This window comes from Chelonoidis abingdonii, chromosome 1 (assembly GCF_003597395.2).
Source record: "Chelonoidis abingdonii isolate Lonesome George chromosome 1, CheloAbing_2.0, whole genome shotgun sequence".
NCBI classification, from domain to species: domain Eukaryota; kingdom Metazoa; phylum Chordata; order Testudines; family Testudinidae; genus Chelonoidis; species Chelonoidis abingdonii.
Window position 1 is genome coordinate 309,057,342 of NC_133769.1, and position 20,064 is coordinate 309,077,405.

General features: G+C 36.6%; 1 protein-coding gene across 3 annotated transcripts in view; it reads left to right on the forward strand.

Moving 5' to 3' along the window:
* The window catches only part of NAA16 (N-alpha-acetyltransferase 16, NatA auxiliary subunit), a 100,030-nt gene extending 80,405 nt beyond the window's left edge, over positions 1-19,625 (forward strand). For all 3 annotated transcript variants that reach the window (XM_032776936.2, XM_032776937.2, XM_032776938.2), the window contains 11 exons: positions 5,651-5,723; positions 5,963-6,132; positions 6,505-6,657; positions 8,844-8,972; positions 9,592-9,805; positions 11,657-11,850; positions 13,034-13,142; positions 13,948-14,046; positions 14,362-14,502; positions 17,515-17,612; positions 17,929-19,625. In XM_032776936.2, coding sequence (XP_032632827.1) covers positions 5,651-5,723; positions 5,963-6,132; positions 6,505-6,657; positions 8,844-8,972; positions 9,592-9,805; positions 11,657-11,850; positions 13,034-13,142; positions 13,948-14,046; positions 14,362-14,502; positions 17,515-17,612; positions 17,929-18,129 — 1,581 coding nt within the window. In that variant the 3' untranslated portion in view covers positions 18,130-19,625. The remainder of the gene's footprint in view (positions 1-5,650; positions 5,724-5,962; positions 6,133-6,504; positions 6,658-8,843; positions 8,973-9,591; positions 9,806-11,656; positions 11,851-13,033; positions 13,143-13,947; positions 14,047-14,361; positions 14,503-17,514; positions 17,613-17,928) is intronic.
* The last annotated feature ends 439 nt before the right edge of the window (positions 19,626-20,064 follow it).

A 20,064-nucleotide genomic window follows, 5' to 3' on the forward strand; every position in this document is an offset into this window, starting at 1 on the left:
GATGCAAGGTGAAGCAGCCTGAGCTCTGCAGGCAAGTTCTTTCAGTCCTTCAAATCTTGATCAATGTACAGTTTACAGAGGAGGAAGAATTGAAACTGCTGGGACCTTAAAACATTTTTAGTTTAAAAAAATCTCAAGAATGAGAGTTACGTAATGTCACTCTTCAGCATCCCACAGAAACCATTTGGCATCATTTGTTCGCTGCTATAGAAAAAAACACTTTAAACAGGCTAGAATCTTGGGGGGAAAAAATCTTTACTTTACGGAGTTTGGTGAGAACCTGAATGCGTAATATATAAGCTGCTTTTGGGAATAGAAAATTGATAGACAAGTTCACTCACTTTTCTACAGTGCTGTCTTTAGAGTTGTCTAGACAAGTAATATCTACTTAAGTCTTGTATGGTGCTTTTATATGCTTTATCATTAACCACTAAAAAATACAGCTTATCTAAATTACTAAACAGTGCAAAACAATGAAGAGTTAAATTTTAAACACACAAAAACTTAGTACACTTAAACCTCAGATATCAAGATAGATTCCAAAATGTCTGATTATTAGGTATTATCAAGGAAAAGGTCATGACGTAGAATTGCTTTGCTAAACCACCACCTCTTTTCATGAAAAAATTCCCACAAGACTGACCAGCTTTAATTCTTGTGGTCTTGAAAAGTAAATCAAGGCTATTATTTTTATATATTCATTTAATGTATACACTTTATAGTTATAAAATCAACTATACTTTGCACATCCCTTTGAGCGTCCATAGGATCTTGTTGCTGGCTGCTGTATCTTTCCCCCTTCTCTACTTGTTTAGTCTCCTCTTCATTTGTTGTCAGTCTAGGCAAGACCACATCCTCTGTTTTGATACGTCTACTCTGAACATTTTGTGAGAATTCTTCTTCACGAGTACATCCCCTTACCCCCTCTATAACAGCAAAAGCCGTAGTATGAACAGGATGCAAGTGTCTTTATTTCCATGTCATTAAACCATGCTCAAAGCAGTATGTGTGCAGGAAAAAAACACTGACAAATATTCTTCATGTAGAAGAGACCTTTGTGTCTGCATGGCTGTAATCACATGTTCGTGTGTTCAGTTAATAAATAATCAACAAATGCATTTATAGAATTTTTTGTGGCCTTTAATTGTAAATTGCAAGACAGATTCAGTCCGAGATTTCACAAAGTACTATGCAGAAATCAACGTATATTACTTTTAAAGAACCTCAGTTACTTTTGTTCCAAGTTGCTGGGGCTACCATACAAGAAAATAGAACTGAACATAGTTAGTCTTTCTAAGAAGAAAATGTAGATATATCTGTCCTATATCCTACGAAATCAGAAGGTAGTGCTTAAAATCTGTGCTAAAATGTTAATTGTGCTGATTGTTCCTGAAAATTGTACTGAGGAATACAATATTTATTTAAAACTTTTTTTGTATTAATAGGTTTATACAGTAGAAATACTTAAGGTTTTATTTGCTGTAAAAAATTGAAAAGGCATTGCTTAAAACTGGTGATCATGGCTGATAAACTAGTATTGTTTTAAGTACTTAACAAAATGAAATGCTAAGTTATACAGTGGTGAATTTTTAAAAACTATATTCCATTTTTCTTCTGTTCTTTGCTTTCATTTACAATTTCATAAAGTAAAATATTGAATAATTTTACTTTAATGCATTAGTCATTTAATTCAGTGATTTAGTTAACCATCTTGAGTGTTTAGTATGATGCAACATATTTTGACTATGCTGTAATACAAGATGTCATTAACTCAGTATTCAGTAGATTTATCAATATTTTAACATGTCATTGCAGTCTCTAAAAATGGAATTGGATAGTTCTTGTGCTCCTCTCTGAAAAGATTTATTTAAAAATATTCTTGTCTGTCAAATTGACTAGTTACCACACTAACAGAAGCATATTAATTTCCCCCGTGCTATCTCTTACTTAAGAGAACACAGTTTATTTTTTGGTACTAGTCCACTCAAAAGAGCTATTTATGCACGAGAGTAAAATAATTAAGAAAATGCATTTGTGTGAATTTTTGGAAATCCATTACCTATTCATTTATAACAAATAACTTATGACTTTAAGATGCATGCACATTATTTGCATTTATGTTTGTACAATAAATATATATATTTGAGAAACACAAACAATGCAGAGTTTACTTAGGATATAATTGGGCTTTTCTTAGCTTCATAATTCAATGCTTTCATTTTCAAATATAACTAGCTCATATTTTGACTGAGTAGTACCTGTGAAAACATGTTATATAAATATCATAAGAGCAAGTTTGGAGCAGGTCATAAGAGCAGGTGCTTTGGAGACCAGGGTGGTAGTTATCCACTCAAGGTTTTTTTGGAATCTACAATTAGTGCAGAATGTGGTGGTCTGCTTTTTTAACTGTGGCAGTTGGTTAGGTCATGTTATACCTGTCAAAAGCCTGCATTGGCTTAATAATACTTCCAGATAGAATGCAGGATGCAAACACTGACCTGTAGCTCTATGTGGTCTAAGTCCTGATTACTATGAAGGTTACCTGTTGCAGTAAAGAAGAAATGAGTACTTCTTCCTAGAGCAGAGGTGGGCAAATTATTTGGCCTGAAGGGCCACATCAGGGTCTCCAAAACTGTATGAGCGCCAGTTAGGGAAGGCTGTTGACTCTCTAATAGCCTGGCCCCTGCACCTTATCCACCCCCTACCACTTCCCAACCCCTGACCTATCCACCGCCACTGCATGCTCTCCTGACTGCCTGCTCTCTGGGACCCTCCGCCCCTAACCGCCCCCCCCTGGCCCCAACACCTATCCAACCCCCACTGCTCCCGGTCCCGATGCCCTGACCCCTATCCAAACCCCGTCCCCTGACCAGTGGTCCGGGACAGTCCACGCCTATCCAATCAGCTCCTTGTCCCCTGACTCCCCCGCCGCAATAACCCATTCTGCCACTTATCCAACGCCCTTGTCGCCCTTACCATAGACTGCTTAGACACCAGGACTGGCAGCCGCACCGCCCAGCTTGGAGCCATCCACGCTGCTTGAAGTCAGAGCACTGAGGGCAGGACTGGCAGCTCTTTGCAGCCGTGTGACTTGCAGGAGCTCGCACCCTGCCGCCCAGGTGCTGGTGGCACAGCGAGCTGAAGCTGCCGGGAGAATAACTTGCATCTTGCTTAAAGAAACAATTGCAATTTTAGTGACACATCTGGTCACTGATAGGAACAGAAAAGCTCACATGGTTCATGAAAGCCATATTTCTATTTCTGAAGTCAGTATTGAAAAATTACTTGCTCTTGACATAAATAGGCTCGCCTTCTCAATCTAGATAAATGCTTTGACAACAACAAATTATTCTGCAAGTTTTCAGTAGTAAATGAGAAAATTGTAAAGTACTTGGGAGCAACTCAATATTTATATAAGAAGGCAACTAAGCGGAAGGTGTATGGTTCTCAGAGGGGCGACTCTTAGAACATTTCACTAAGCACGGCAGCATAGCCGCGGGAGGGCGCTCTGCCAGTCGCTGTCCCGCTGAGCTCCGATGAACTTCCTGCAAGCATGCCTGTGAAGTGCCGCGTCCTGCGGCTCTCGGTGGCAGCCTGCGGAGGTGCACTGAAGTGCGGGACCAGGAGACTTCGCAGGGCATCGCCGACCGAAGGATGGCCTGCCCTGCCGCCCTCCCAGCAACCGGCAGAGTGCCCCCCACGGCATGCTGCCCCAAACACGCGCTTGGCGTGCTGGGGCCTGGAGCCGCCCATGCTTGTTCTGTTTGTGTAGTGTAGCTATATACCTCAGACTTGCTGCTTAAGGGGAAACTGATATTTTCGGTATTTTAATATTCTTTTAAAAAAAGAAAAGAGTGGTATAAGAGGTTTTCTGCTGGTCCTTTAAATGTCCTTTCAACAAATGGAAGGTGGCAGGTCTGACAGCAGTACCAAATATGTTTTATCCCCTTTGTCTACTTGCCTATGTGGCACTTGAGCACTTTTTCTCCTTCGTTAAAAGTTTGGCCTATGGGGAAAAAAAGGGCTAGTATGTAAGTCCTAAGAAGATTTTTTTTTCTTTTTACTAAAAACATGACTTCGGTTGAGATTTTTCCAAAACTATCTTTTTATGACCATTCTTAAATATAACCCTTTTTGAAGAGTTCACAATGGCTTCATGGGACTTAACAGATCCAATTTGAAATAATTTACTTTGAAAAATGAGACTTGGTATTTCCTGGCACATTAAGATGGGTATGTGTTTACCTAAAATATGCCCTTCTGACCACTTCCCTTGGTCTTCTAGAGTGACCTTTAGTTTTTGTGTTTTTAGTTCTCATACTTTTAAAAGTATGTCTTCAAAATATTGCACATTTCATCAGATTTAAATCTTGCTAATTTTGCAGGGTTTTTCCATCATTTATTCTTTTCCTAGTAATTATTTTGTTTTATATAGAGAGAAGATTGTTTTCACTAAACACCTTCTATGCATAATAATTCATATTTCAACTTGCATCTTTGTGTGGTGAAAAGCTAATGCATTTATGTAACTGGTCCATAATTGTCCCCTTCCCTATGCACCATGCTCAGCCCAAAATTGAAATGCTTTTCAGCATGTAATGTATTTTGTATGCATATTACAACTTTCTGTTCATCTTAATTTCTATTCTTGTTCCCTTGAGAAGTTGGATACTTGCTAGACTTGAAAGGCAACTTTTAATCTCAGTTAGCCTAGCTACAAAACAATGAATTGCGCTAAAGAATTTTAAAGCGTTCAGGAGCAGATGCATTACACTACCAAGTCGTCTGCTCAAGAATACAATCAATTGGTTCTTATGATATTACACAACTACTTATAGGGAGTATTTTGTGTCAAGATTGTACAATGCAAATTTCAGTTTGTAAACTAAATTTTCAAAACAGACTATTGATTTCAGGTGCCTCAATTTTTGGGTGACCAACATTAGACAGTGAAGGGGCCTGATTTTCTAAAAGTGCGGAGCATGAACCTTCTTAAAATCAGGCCTCTTTATTTAGATATAAAAATCTGAGTCATATAACCAAGATTCCGACTGCCTTCTTCATTAATAACTCAGTGTTCAGGTAGTCTTTTCACAGGGACTCAGCCAGAGACCCCTTTCCACCCTTCGTCCTTATGAGAAGCATACTTGCAGCCCTCTTCAGAAACAAACCCTCTTCAAGTTGTCTTAAGTTGGGCATTCAAAAATTGGAGTACCTAAAATATTTCCTAAGCAGCCGTTGGGAGGGGGTGACTAATCAAATACAGTTAACTGAGTTTTGATAGTTCATTTTCAAGACTATGTAGTGAGGAAAAAATGTAGAACAGCTACCATAGATGAACAAACAGTATCTTGTGAAAGTGATGAGGAACAGAAATTGATGTTTCTGCCACACACACCCCGCTACCCTCAGGTGCTCTGCTGGCTCTGCAGGCTAGCCCTGCACCTCATCGCTGTTTCTAGAATACGCACATGATCCATCCAATATTTTTCCCGGTTAAGTGTCTGTTTATTGTAGTATAGTTCCATAAACACTGCTTCAGTGTATTTTTAGGTGATGTGCTATACCTGTAAAAGTGTGAATATGAGCCTGTTTCCAACATATATAATATTTTAAGGCAAACTTTTAAATTTATATTTTTCATATATAGGTAGAAATAATACAAGAACTTGTTACTGGTTACGAAGCCTCTCTGAAAACCTGTGACTTTTTTAGTCCATATGGTAAGTTTCAATATACAGGTATTAAAATTACATTTCAGTTACTAATCCCTGTATTAACAGTTATCAATAATTGTTGGAGTGCTGCTGCCTTTTGCCAGCGAATAGTTATCTCTACCTTTTTGCAAATGAAAACAATTTAGCAAATATTTGCTGAATTTATCAAGTTTTTTTGTGTTTTTTCCCCAAATGAAGTCTTCAGCCTTATTGGCCACTGTAATTTTATATCTGCTTTGTTACAGAAAATGGAGAGAAGGAGCCCCCAACGACACTACTTTGGGTTCGTTATTTCCTGGCACAGCACTTTGACAAACTTGGCCAGTGTTCATTGGCCTTGGAATACATTAATGCTGCAATTGCAAGCACTCCAACATTAATAGAACTGTTCTATTTAAAAGCAAAAATTTACAAGGTAAAAAAGTTGAATTAAATGTGTGTAATTTTAGGCTATGAGAGGTCCCTTACTCAGTTGAAATTTTCATAAGTGTTATTTTCTGGTTTTGGGCATGGTCATTTGTTCTGGTTTTTATTTGACACTCTGTTCTGTCAATCAGAAAATGTAAACATACTTTCCAGTTTGTTTATAATATGGAGTAAAACATCACAACTTAAAATGAGTGATCATTTTGGAAAGTCCGCAGGAAAAAAAGACTAAAATCTATCCTTAATATTTCTAAGGTGCTTATAAACCCTGGTGCCAAAGTACTAATACCTGTAAATGTCTATATTTAGTCAAAAATATATATAAGAAGGAAATATAAATGACTTTTTTTTCCCATAACAGCATGTAGGTAATCTCAAGGAAGCTGCCAAATGGATGGATGAAGCACAGTCTTTGGATACAGCAGATAGGTTCATCAACTCCAAATGTGCAAAATATATGCTTCGAGCAAATATGGTGAAAGATGCAGAGGACATGTGTTCCAAGTTTACAAGGGTAGGAAATATTATTTTAAAGAGGGGGTTGGAAGTATTTTCATTTTGAAAATCATATATATCAGATGTAATTATCTGATACAATATCTCTGCCAGAGTAACTGATTTGAGTGACAACAGAAATCTATCCATTAGAGAGATTTGTCCATTAAGGTATGCTTGCCTGTGTAATTTTAACTTTAATATTAGTAATAAGTAATTTTCTAGCAGACTATGATGTAACACAGATGTTACTCCAGAGATGTTGATGCATTGCCACACATACAGGAGTAAGTCACTTTGTGGAATGCACTTGATAGCTGTCTTGTCTTGGAAAATTGTCACTGTCAAGCTATGTAACTTGGACTAATTGTTCAAGAACAAATCTGCTGCATTTCAAATTGTTCATGTTGAATCCAAGTCAATTGAATAAGACTTAAGCTTCTAAGGGCCAGATTTTCAAAGCTATTTTGGCACTTAAAGATGCGGATAGACATCTATTAGGATTTTCAAAAGCACCTAAATAGTAAGTGCCTAATTCCCATTCATGTAACTTGAAAATGGGATTTAGCTTCCTAAGCCACTTTTATGCACTCCTGAAAACTTAGCTTGTAGCCCCCTGCTTGTAAAGTCCATGATGTCTGCATTCACGTGAGTGTAAAAACTAAGGTTCTGCAAAACAATTTGCATAGTTCCAGAAGTTTAAGCAGCACTTCAAAAATACCATTTTCTTACCTAACATGCTCAACACTTATCAGTTTCCAGAAACTGTAGAAATCCAGAGTGTAGTCCACAGGTCGGCAACCTCTGATGCGCGGGCCGCCAGGGTAAGCAGCCTGGCGGGCCAGGCTGGTTTGTTTACCTGCCAGGTCCACAAGTTCTGCCGATCGTGGCTCCCACTGGCCGCGATTCACCGCTCTAGGCCAATGGGGGCAGTGGGAAGCGGCGGCCAGCACATCCTTTGCCCACGCCGCTTCCCGCAGCCCCCATTGGCCTGGAGCGGCAAACCGCTGCCAGTGGAAGCTGCGATCGGCGGAACTTGCGGACGCAGCAAGTAAACAAACTGGTCCGGCCTGCCACGGTGCTAGAGGTTGCCGACCCCTGGTGTAGTCTGATGATTCCCATAAACAGAGTGGAGGAGGATCTGTTTTGATTTAATTTGATTTAGTGTGCTATTTAGTTTTTGTATAAAGTTTTTTGTACTGTGGAAAATAAGATGTCTTTTTTTTTCTTAGAATATCAATGGAAGTCCTTGACTAATCTGTTGAATAATTTGACTATGAAAGTTTTTGATCTAAATGTTTGTTGATATTTTTATCAGCTGACGATATTAATGGAACAGAATTGTAGTATTTTCTTCATATGTAGTAATGCCATCTACTGTATCTGTGGCTTAATTGATAAAACAGAATTAAGCCAAAGATACATTTAAGTGTTAAATAACTTGTATGTCAGAATTAGATTGTTTAGTAGTGTTTTCCTTTCCTCTTAAGTGTTTTGAGAATTTGGTGGCAAAGTTGGGTTCTTGCATGTCATTATTCTTATAGTTCATAGAACGTGCCTTCCAATTTTTTCAATAGTTTTTATTGACCTAAAATCTTGAAATTTATAAAACACAAATTCTACAATCCTCCTTAATTAATTTTTTTTTTTAAATATTCCAAATCCAGAGTATAAAAATTTGTTTGGTGTCAGTAGAGGTACTGTCAACAAACCAGTAAATATACCTGTTGTTTTAAACTACCAGGTGCTTCCTCTGATTCAGGCAAAAAAAAATAAACTACTCCTTCAGAAACTTAAGGTTTCTCATAAAAATGAGTCTGATATTTCACTGCCTCTTAATCTTAGAAGAGGGAATTGTCTCTTCTTGTTTGATTTAACTTCAAAAAATATTGAGATTTTACCCAGCAAAATGAATTATTTTTCAAGCATATTCATCTGTGCCCATGTGGCTTTGCAGAAGTACCACTTAAAGAAACAAGGAGTCTGGAAGAAGAATCAGTGGAGCAAAAGTGATTTTTTTTCTTTTCAGAATGTCACTAATTATTTAATAAGGGAAGTTTTGCAGTTATAGCCATTTTTTATTGTATTGCAGATGTGTTTATAGATGGATGAATGGTTGTTTAGTAACAAAAGTTATGTGTGAGGGGGAAAAAACAGCAGTTGATAATTTATTGGTTTCACCAGTTATGAATATCTTCATTTTAGGAAGGAACATCTGCTATGGAAAATCTAAATGAGATGCAGTGTATGTGGTTCCAGACCGAATGCGCTTCAGCTTATCAGAGACTAGCGAAGTATGGTGATGCCTTGAAAAAATGTCATGAAGTGGAAAGGGTAAGTAGGTAAAAAGATTGGTCTGTTCCCTATATACATTTTTTCATAATGTAGTGTAAATATTGGTTGCCTCAATCAGTTCAGCATGCCATTCTTCACATTTAAAAATCTTGACATTTCAGTTTTAAAAAATGCTATACAATCAGCATGTTTACTTAGTGGATTACAGATCTTTTTTGTTAATATAATTATTTAAAAAAAACTGAAACGAAAAATCCAATAACTATAAATCTTTTTGACATGCTGTTATCTAAAACTATTCTTACAGTGCTATGTGCCATCTCTCTTCTACCTGTTCAAAGATGTAGACACTGTTTAAAAACAAAATAAAATGGGGTAGTATTGTCTGATGAAATCAGAACAATAAGAATTGCCATTTGCGTCAATGGGATGGGGGTTTGTTTGTTGGGTAAATTAGATTAGCTTTCTTTTTTAAAAGAGATGGAGGGGAGATTTCTCTTAGCTACATTTCTACAGTAAATGGTTCTCTTATTTTCCATGTTAGATATGTTGGGGTTGCAAATAATGCTAATTGGTACTCCACTTAGTATCTAGATGGTAATGAACAGAAAATCAGTGAAAGGATTTAAGTATGATCTTGTGTTTTGGGTTTTTTTAGCATTTTTTTGAGATAACAGATGATCAATTTGACTTCCACACATACTGCATGAGAAAGATGACTCTTCGGGCCTATGTAGACCTTCTGAGATTGGAAGATGTTCTCAGGAAACATACCTTCTATTTCAAGGCTGCTCGATCAGCAATTGAAATCTACTTGAAACTACATGATAATCCTTTAACCAATGAAAGCAAAGAACAAGAAGTGAATTCAGGTACCTAGGCAGTAATGCAGGCCAATGTGTACATAACACAAATTAAAACTTACTAAGCTAATTAACGTTGCATGCTATAAAATTATTATATATTGTACCATACAGAAGTTTTCATTTTCTGTCCTTGAATGTTTGATCAGTGACTGAAAAGAAATAGTCAAGAATAAATGTTATGACAGACAAGCTTTTTTATCAAATTACAAAACTAGTAGTTGAACAAAAGACAAATGTCAGTGGAATTTAGTAAAGCATTTGGTGTACATAAACCAGCTTCTAAAAATTCATCTTATTTTAGATATACATACCCTTACATAGCTCTTAAACCAGGAAAATAATAAATGAAGAGGTAATGATAAAACCATCATGTATTGAGTTTAGGGGAAGGTAGTCAATGGATTGCTGCAGTAATTGGTGTTAGACCTAATGTAGTTAATACCGTATATACTTGTTCATTAGCCCGTTCATTTAAAAGCCGACCCTCCAAGATAGTTAGGTAAAAATAGCAAAAACTGTATGACCTTTTCATAAACTGACCCTGTATTTCAGGGGTTGGCAAACTTTGGCTCCTGGCTGTCAGGGTAAGCTGCTGGTGAGTCGGGACATTTTGTTTACCTGGAGCATCTGTGGGCATGGAGCCCACTCTGCCTGGGGAAAACATACAGAGACACATAGAGATGTTAGAATTATGTACAGGAAATAAATTGAGCTTCAGCTTGGCAAAATACAAGTGAATACTTCTGGGAAATAATCTGAAACTGGTATTCATTGGGAAAAATATTTTCTCAGTGTAAACGTGAAGGATCTAAGGGGGTGATAATGGTGAGTAAATTAGTTATGAGGGTCTTCAAATGCAGTACACCCGCAAAACAGCTGATAATTTTACTTCCCACCCATGCACGAGTGGTGCTGCAACTAGAATATTGCATGTATCCAGAGCATCTTAATGTTGAGACAGCATTGACCAAGGGGAAGAAATTCAAAGATGATGATTTAATTTATTTTTTTTTAAAGGACAGGAAGAATTGACATATGTGAGACCAGTAAATCCTTGTCCTCCCTTCAGAGTATAATAAATTGCACAATATATCGTGTATAACAAGATACATGTTTTGTAGCACAGCTCAATGCACTTATGTCACTTTTCCTTTCTCCGCCAAGTTGTCTGTCTGTTTATAGTGTAAGCTCCTCTATGAAGCACCTCGTACATTAGCTGTATATAAATGTATGCTATATAATAGTTATACTACCTTCCAAGTTAAGTTTAAGTCTGTGTACTTAAAGGGTGCAAACAGTACGGTGTAATATGAATGTTTTAGGAGGTTTCCAATAGATATTACCAAGAGCATTAAGATGATATTGAACTAAGGGTAATAGGTGAATTTAAGTTTAGCCACCAAGAAAAATGTCATCCACCTTTTGTTGGGCCACCTGAGATATTTGGATGAAAGGCACTGTATGAGTACAAAGTGTTCTGATGTCCCATGATGTAAATAATATAATGGGATTTCCAAACTTCACGTTTCATCTGACTCATGGTTTAAATGAATACTTCTAAGTTTCTGGACTTTCAGGTTTATATTATTTATATAAACCTTGGCATTTAAGATACAAAATGTTTTGTGTTGGATGTGTAATGTGCAGTTACATTAGACTACAAAGTAATTGGTGCATTTTACTGATAAATGAAAAGGTTTCTTTTTGAAATTTTTGTATAAATACATCTCTCCTTTCCCTATATGAAAAGTCTAGAGATGCCCATATATTGTTTGAGAAAAAACTAAGATTATTATTGAAATTCTGAGTCTAGGTATAAATCAGAGGTTAAATTAAACTATTTTATTTTATCTATAGAAAACCTTTCAGCCAAAGAACTGAAAAAAATGCTTAGCAAGCAGAGAAGAGCACAGAAGAAAGCTAAACTTGAAGAGGAGAGAAAGCATGCAGAAAGAGAACGACAGCAGAAGACTCAAAAGAAAAAAAGAGATGAGGAAGAGGAGGAAACTAGTGGTCCCAAGGAAGACTTAATTCCTGAAAAACTGGAAAGAGTAAGCATTGTGTTACTTGTTATGTAAACTGTATGGCAGTTTCATTTTATGATATTCTCTTTGGCAACCCCATCCCCACACAGTTCTGAAAGATTGTAACATGGGAAATATCCTTTTAAAGTGAGTTTTAAAAATCCTTTTAAAGGGAGAAATCAATTTAAGGCATTTTTGTACAAAACAAATTTGCCTACCATTTTTATAACACTTATAATTAAATAAAAGATTACAGAAAAAATAGTAGTTCACTTTCTCCAGTATGTTTAGGTTGTGCATTTGATAGCACTTTGTTAATAATTGTAGGGTTTTTTTAAAAACACAAACAAACAAACAAAACCACCTTAGTCCATGCCCCAAAAGGTCACGATCTAAAACAGCAGGTGGAATCAGAGGGAGCAGAAGGAAACAAGGAGACGATGCTGGTTAGCATGATAGGCAGTGATAGCATGATAGGTCTTGGCACATCAGCTACCTAGCCATTGTCAAGTTTTTGTAGGCACTGTTCTGTACAGCCAGTGTTCCTTGTCGTTTATATAGGTCTTTCACACAGCAACAGAGTAGAGAAAAGGTAGGAAAATGTGATTGACAGCCACAAAATTTGGTATGAGGACTTAAGTACGTTTGTTTGTAAACATTCAAAACTATTTTTTTATTATGAATTAGTTCAGGTGTTTGTTCTTGTTACCACTATAGATGGTTATTTAGAGGGTACCCATCTGAAATACATGGTGGTAATGCCACGTAGCTACAATCACCCTGGGATCAACTTAAAATGGTCAAAAGAGAGCAGTGATATATAAACTGTTTCTTCAAATACATTTTTCTTGGTTCAGTTTACTTCAGACAGGTGTCGTCACGGTTTACTGGCTGGCTGTGTGATCTCAGACTCTATAGATAATTTATTCTTGGGTATAAATGAAGATTTTTCTGTTTTGTGCCAATACTCTAGAAATCAGATAGGTGATTGAAGCACTCTTTTGCTTGCTGTGCATAGTGGGGCCAGGACAGGTGTGTGGGTGGGTGAGTGGGTTGGTTGGTTGGTTGGTTTGTTCAAAAAAACAAAAGGGCTAATCTGTCAGTGAATGGTGGTTGAGCTTCATGGAAAGCTTCATCTTTTTAAAAGATGTTTGTTAGTGATAGATGCCTCCTTTTTATGTAACTTTAATTTCATCTTCTATTAAAACAGGTCAAAAATCCATTAGAGGAAGCTATTAAGTTCCTTATGCCACTTAAGAATCTTGTTGCAGATAACATAGACACACATCTGTTAGCATTTGAAATATACTTTAGAAAAGGTAAAGTATATGTAAGTTTTAATTTTTTTCTCCAAATGTTCTAATGCTTTATTTCAGCCTATTTTTACCCAACTGTAGTCTATATTTACTAACATAACGAGGTAAGTGTTTCCATCATGCCCAATGTTAATGGATAAATATTACAGAAAACTTAATGTATGCCATGTCACCTTTCTTTGGCAGCACATAATTTATTCTTGAAACTGACTTTAAGAATAAAGGAATTTGTGGTTATATGCTAATTAGATGTGATATGGAGGAAAAATATTTCTAGTTGTAATTCTTCAGCAGTTAAAAAAAATTAGGCTAATGTAGCTGATACAATGTTGCTAATAATTGTGAGCAGCAGCTCTTTTATAATGGATTGATGTTAGGGGCTGCCACAATGTTATATGTATTTTATATCTGGGTATTGAGAGTACTGATATGACAATTCTGCATAAGACTTAGTGTTTCTAATATTTGCATTAGATTTACTAATGAAACTACAAAGTATTTGGGACATAACTTCCTGTAAAAGCTAGACACCTAAATATTATACTTATTTTACATGGTTGCTGGATTTTTCAGAAAACATTGCTATCATCACTTTATAAAAAAACACTGAATTTTTTCTCTAATTTCTGAAAAGAGGTGAGTAAAAAATGTACTTTTTTTTAACTAAATCTAAATGTTTTGGGCATTTTGGGGTATGTTTATAAGAAAGTTAAGGATTTGGGTAGGTGTCTGCAATGAAATATAAAGGAACACAAAAAGTTAGAGAAACGTATATAACCTTGGTTTTGGTTTTTTGTTTTTTGCACAGGAAAGTTTCTGTTAATGTTGCAGTCTGTCAAGAGAGCTTTTGCTATCAACAGTAATAATCCATGGCTACATGAGTGTTTGATTAAATTCTCTAAATCTGGTATGTACAGTGAAACCACTGTAGATATTTTATAGTGTCTAAATACTATAGAAACACTAAAATATTTAAAATAGACAAACATGGCAAAAAAATTGCATTATTTATATGCAAAGTGTTCAGAATTTCATCAGAACCTACTGATGCCATTTAATGTTTTGATGAAAACCAAAGATGGTAAAATATTGACTTCTGTAATACTGATTTCAATCATAAAGTGTGTGTGTGTGTACAGTCTAAAGTGGTGTATTTCCAGATGTGAAGTTTCTCAGGAACAATAGCAGCAACAGTAACTTTTTCTGCTTTTCTTTTCCTAAGTATCTGATCATAGTAATCTCCCAGAAATTGTGAACAAGGTCCTAACTCAAGAAATGCAGAAAATCTTTAACAAAGATTTGGAAAGTTTTAATGAAGAGTTTCTCAAATATAATGCTACCTCCATTCTGCATCTGCTCTCAGGTTTGTTTATTTTGATGATATGAAAATGTTAAATGATGGTAAATAATCAAGTTAATGTCTTTCTCTGTCTTTAATTCCAATCAGAATATGTCAGAGGCTCAGGTGCAAATTATTTTTGACATTTCTGTTTGTTGGAAGGGCTTTAGCAATCCACTTGCCCACTCTCTGCCTCATGTGGGAAGCTTTCCATTTCTACAGGATTTATTTTAAAAGAAAACATAAGATTCTATCCCTTATGGTCTCAAAAACCTTTGTAATGTAAACAATCCTCCCTCCTTATTTTCCACTGAGCTGAAGTGCCTCTATTTCTGCTCATAGCTTTTCAGAGCAGCAGCAACAGAATGAAAGAACAAGACTAGTAACTTTCACTGCTGCTATTCACAACACTAGGTAATGATGGAAAAGTCAAGAATTTGTCAATTTTACACTGCTCTTGCTGCTGCTTAGGAGTGGGCAATTAAGATACTACCTGGCAGTAGGAGACACAAAACAACTTGGAGGTAGGGTAGAGGAGTGGAGTGGCCAGAGGCTCTGGCTAAAAATAGTATAGGGTAGAAATCTCCTCCTCAGGAAGGTAGTGGCATGGGTGAGAGGAAAATAAAACTTTTCCCTTCCAGCAGCTTGAGGATGAGAAAAATCTTCATATTTATCAGACATTTATGGTGGGATCCATGAAGGGACTTAAGCATTGCAATATTGAGCATCAGAGCACTTAACTTCTAGATGCCTGGAAAATCACAGCAATAACACTGCAATCCACAAAGCCGAGTCACTTAGGCTCCTATACAATGAATGGGGACAGATCGGTGCCTAAAAATATAATCCACAAAACCTAGTATGCTAGGTGGGGAGCAGTGTAGGTAAGCCAGTAGAAGATACTCAGAAGTGTGTGGCTACGCCCCGACCCTCTCATGGGAATAGGTGCTTCCCTGCAGCCTGGACCCATGTGCCTATCTCTGCTTGCAATCCACAAACAGGGTCTCTTGGAGTCACCTAAGCTACTTCTTCCAGGAGTGAGTTAGAGGTCTGCCTCATTCCACACAAAACAGAAGGAGGAAGAGGTGACCACCTTATAACTTCTAGCCCACTGGTTACAGCATTTGCCTAGGAGGTAGAAGACCCAGGTTCAATTCCCCCTTCTCTTTTTCAGAGAGTGGAGGGAGGGATTGAACAGGGGGTCTCCCACTTCTCAGGAGTGTATGCTGACTACTGAGCTATGGAATATTCTCATGTGGGGCTCCCTCAGTCTACCTTAGTTGAAATTGTTCCACTGTAGATAAATAATGAGAGTGACTGACTGAATCAAGGGGACTGGACCCAAGACATCCCAGGCAGGTGCCCTAACCCCTGGACTTACAAAATCATTTTCTCATTCGCGCGCTTTCTCTCGCCTATTGACTGTTTCACTGTGGATAAGACTATTTAAGTCACTGACAGTCCAGCGGTTAGGGTACTTGATGTACTGCACACCCAGTACTGGGATCTATAAGGCAAGCTGGATGGTTCTTTCCTTCTTGGGCATTGTAGGCTGATGGGCTAAATCACCATCCTGAGAAATATAAATGTCTACACCCTGTTCACTTTCTAGCCTGTGCTTGAGGGCTGTTTATTCTGCAGTATAAAAAAAAAAATTGAAATATGAAACAACAAAATAATAGTCCTGTTCCCTACCTGTGTTATGGGTCCTCTGACCTTTGGCAGCTTATTAGTTAGGACTTCCTCAGGGCTACTTGGCCCCTCACAATCCTCTTCTGCAGCTACAGGGGATTGTAGTCTCAGGCTCTCCCATGGAGCCTGGGGTCCTCCCTCATTTATATCCCTCAGCTGGGAATCATCAGCCCCAATCATTTGATGCTGCCCAGCTGGGTTGGCTGATTCCCAGCAGCTGCCCTCTGGACTCCTCTCTAGAGCAAGGCTGGCTGCTCCAGGTCTGCCCTGACTCTTTAAGAGGTAAACCACCCTGTTAAGGGCATCATCACTAGTAAGATTCTGCAAGCTAAATTAAGCCCTGTGCTACCTCATAGTCTTCATTGAACTTAAATGTAACTAATTTAAATGTAATGAATAATTATTAATGATTCTACAAGAAAGAACATATTCCAGTTTACCCCTTCTTAAGTGTTTTGTTCTGTAGAGCAATCAGGAATAAAAAGCTATAAAAACTTACTGAGAAAAGAATATAGTAAGCAAATATGAGACTGAATTGCAGACAAGGAATGGATCTGAGTAAGACGGTGCTGCTTTTACCTAGTTACTTTTTAGGTCAAAACCATACTTTCTATATTTTTCCTTGCTGGTAGGTTGTGTGCTTATTTAATTTGTGTGTGTGTTGCATATTTGGGAGAGGGAGAATGTCTGTTCATGCTGTTGGATTTAGGATGCCAAATTACATAAATTTGTAATCTTCTGATAAGTCGCTTAAAGACCTGTCGTACCTGCCAACACAATTAATTATCATTATTCTAGCAGCTCACCTTAACTCCAGAGCTTTGTAAAAATAATTCACAATAGTTCTAAAAGGACATCTGCTGGTTCCTTTATCGTTGTAGGGTGCATCTCAACTAGCTTGCTGACTTGAGTGACTTGGTTATCTTGATATTGTTTCCCTGTTCGGCCTGTTGACCTCTTTCCTCGTTAACTCTTGCCTCAGGCATCCTATTTCTATTAACATTTTAGTGAAAACTTGAAGCAAAGTTTCCAGTGAGCATTTCATTTTTGTCCGTAGTGAAGCTACAGCTTTACTTTATCCTTATGCTCTTAATGTACTAGCAAATACTGCTATGTCATTACTTATAATAAGTAAAATGTGAAAATATAATTTTCTTATACAAAATATAGTGGATGGAAAATTTATATGTTCTAAAATCTGTAGAAAGCCCCAATCCACAATATCTTACTTTTTGTTTTTGGATTGTTTTCTGTATCAATTTATAATTTTACAATAAATCAAGTTTTGTACTTGTATGTTGTCAGTATCTGATCAAATGTGTTTTTTTTTTTCTTATGCTTAAGGTGCTAAGATGATGTATTTCCTGGACAAATCAAGACAAGAGAAAGCTATTGCTATTGCTACTAGATTAGATGAAACTATGAAAGACAAAAATGTGAAGGTAAACTAATTTAATTGTAACCTCTTTGTATATTTAGGGACAAAGTAGGCTGCCTTGAGCATGTTATACGAAGCACAAGATACATGTACACAGTTAATTTTTCTGAATCTTGATTATTAATATTAAATGGAGTATTTTTATTTTGGTTAAAAATATATTCCTGATGTCAGACCTCTGTAAACAAGGACAATGACGTTTATTGCCAGCAGAGGGCACAGCATTCATTAATCATGCAAGCAAGATTTAGAGAGCCCCATGTTTTCTTTGGTAATAAAATAGTCTAGACTAAATTTAACTGTTGCTCTTGTTTCTTTAGACTTTAACAAAGGTTTTCGAGGCACTGCTTGATGGCAGTTTCGGAAGCTGCCACACCCAATATGAAGAGTATCGGACAGCATGTCATAAACTGTTTCCTTTTACGTCTGCCTTTATGCCTGCCACAAATGAGGATGACAGTAGCTTTGCATCAGTGAACCATACAGCCATTAACCATGATGTGCTGTCCAATGAAATTTGAAGTAGTGTACAAATAAAATATTTGACTATACCTACAGACTGGTGGGATGCAGATCAGGTTTACTTTTCCAGAATGCAGTTTTTATATCTTACAGGTATAAAATGAAGTATTTGGATGGTTAAATGAAAAATGGAGTATGCTATTAGCATGTTTTACATCCAAAAAGAACTGCCAATGTTTATGTAAACATTATCTCTAATCAACCTTTGTCATGTTTATTCTTGTACTGTTTTAAATCTTTTAAAATCCCCAAATTCAACAACAAAATCCACAAATTATGGACATTAAAGACTACGTTCACCTAAGTGTTGTTACATATAGAGGTAAGTATAATAATTTCTTGGTAATGAAGTTATCAGTTGGGCAGATTTTAGCAAATTAAGACTGAAAAGTGCTGCTTGTTTCATCCCCTCATCTTTTTCTCTTTGTTTTGGTTTCTTTAATTTTGATCATTTTGGTTTCTTTTGAAGCACGTAACTGTAAATGTTGGCTGTTTGCATGTTTCTTGTCAATTCTGTGTCTTATATGGAACTAATGCTGGTGGTTATGGAGGTTTGGTTAAATATTGATAAGAGTTTTCAAAAACTTTTTTTTCTTTCTACCTTTTGTTCCATAGCTATTGTTTCCTTATGTTTTTGAATGGTTTAACATTTTAAAGAACAGTTGAGTACATGTAATTCCCTGAAATAATAGTGAATAAGATCCTGTTTAGATACCATTGTCTGTCTGCCTGTCTTCTTTCTTTTTTTCACTGCCAGTTATTGGTTTGGAAAAGCTACTCCAGTTTTGGGCAGATGTATAAGGTACAATAATGGGGAATATGGTTCTCCTCAGGATCATAAAAATTCACTGGTAAGTTTACTGTATACCTCCATTAAAAGTCTTAGGTGTGGACTTATAGCCGATAAATGTAATACTTCTCTTGCCTAAATACTATTGCTTTAAGTGCTACAAAAGCAACTAGTAGTTGAGGAGTGCATTTTATATTTAAAAACTATTTAAGGGAGCACAGATAGGCTGACTACAAATCACAATGAACCTCTTTCTTATTCTGTGTTCTGGTGCATTAACTAATAAGTGCATAAAATACACAACACATCAAAATGAAAGTCTGAACTTAATATAGCTGTTTTAAAGCATAATATTGCTGGACAAAATGGCTACGTATGACAGCTTTGCATTCTACAAGAACTGCTATCAAAACCTAAATATACTGTGGCTTGTACAGAAAATACATTTTCTGGAAATGGCAATGAAATCATTCAGTCAGATTTGTTTTTATTTCACTGTATTGTAAATATTTTCAGTAATGTTAATTAGCCTTTCTAAGGCTAATATAAGTTCATGAAGGGGGATTTTATTAAGACAAATAAACTGTTCTAATTAAAATGGTCTCCTTTGTGTGTCATCTGTTTAGATTCAAAATTGTTGAATGAAAAACTCACTGTAAAATAATGCCAACATATGTTATGCTGTAATAAATTATTTTGTACACACTTGCCTTTGGTTTTAATTTTTTATAGCTTCTGTGGCCGCACAGTTTTAAAGTAGAAAATCCATTCAACATAAATTAGATTTTTCTCTTTGAATGCTACTAGCCTCAATTCCATGAATCCTATGTAAGTTGTGAAAAAATAATTTCTGCACCCACAACCTCATAGATATTTTGGTAACTGATTTCTCTGAGAGACCTCTACAAGGTCTTTTGTCTCATCGGTTTTCCTGCCCAAAACCAACTTTCATAATGCCTTTAGGTGGGAAAGTAGCCAATGTATAGATGATGCAAGCATAGGCAGGGAAAAGCATTTGTCTGCAGTTATATGCCATTGAGCCAAAGCACCCTTAGAATCTGTTTGCTTCTAAGCAGGTGTAAAAGTCAGTTGGCTCACCCAGCATCCACTTTCAATATTTTGGCCTGGAAACTGGTGTCCAAAT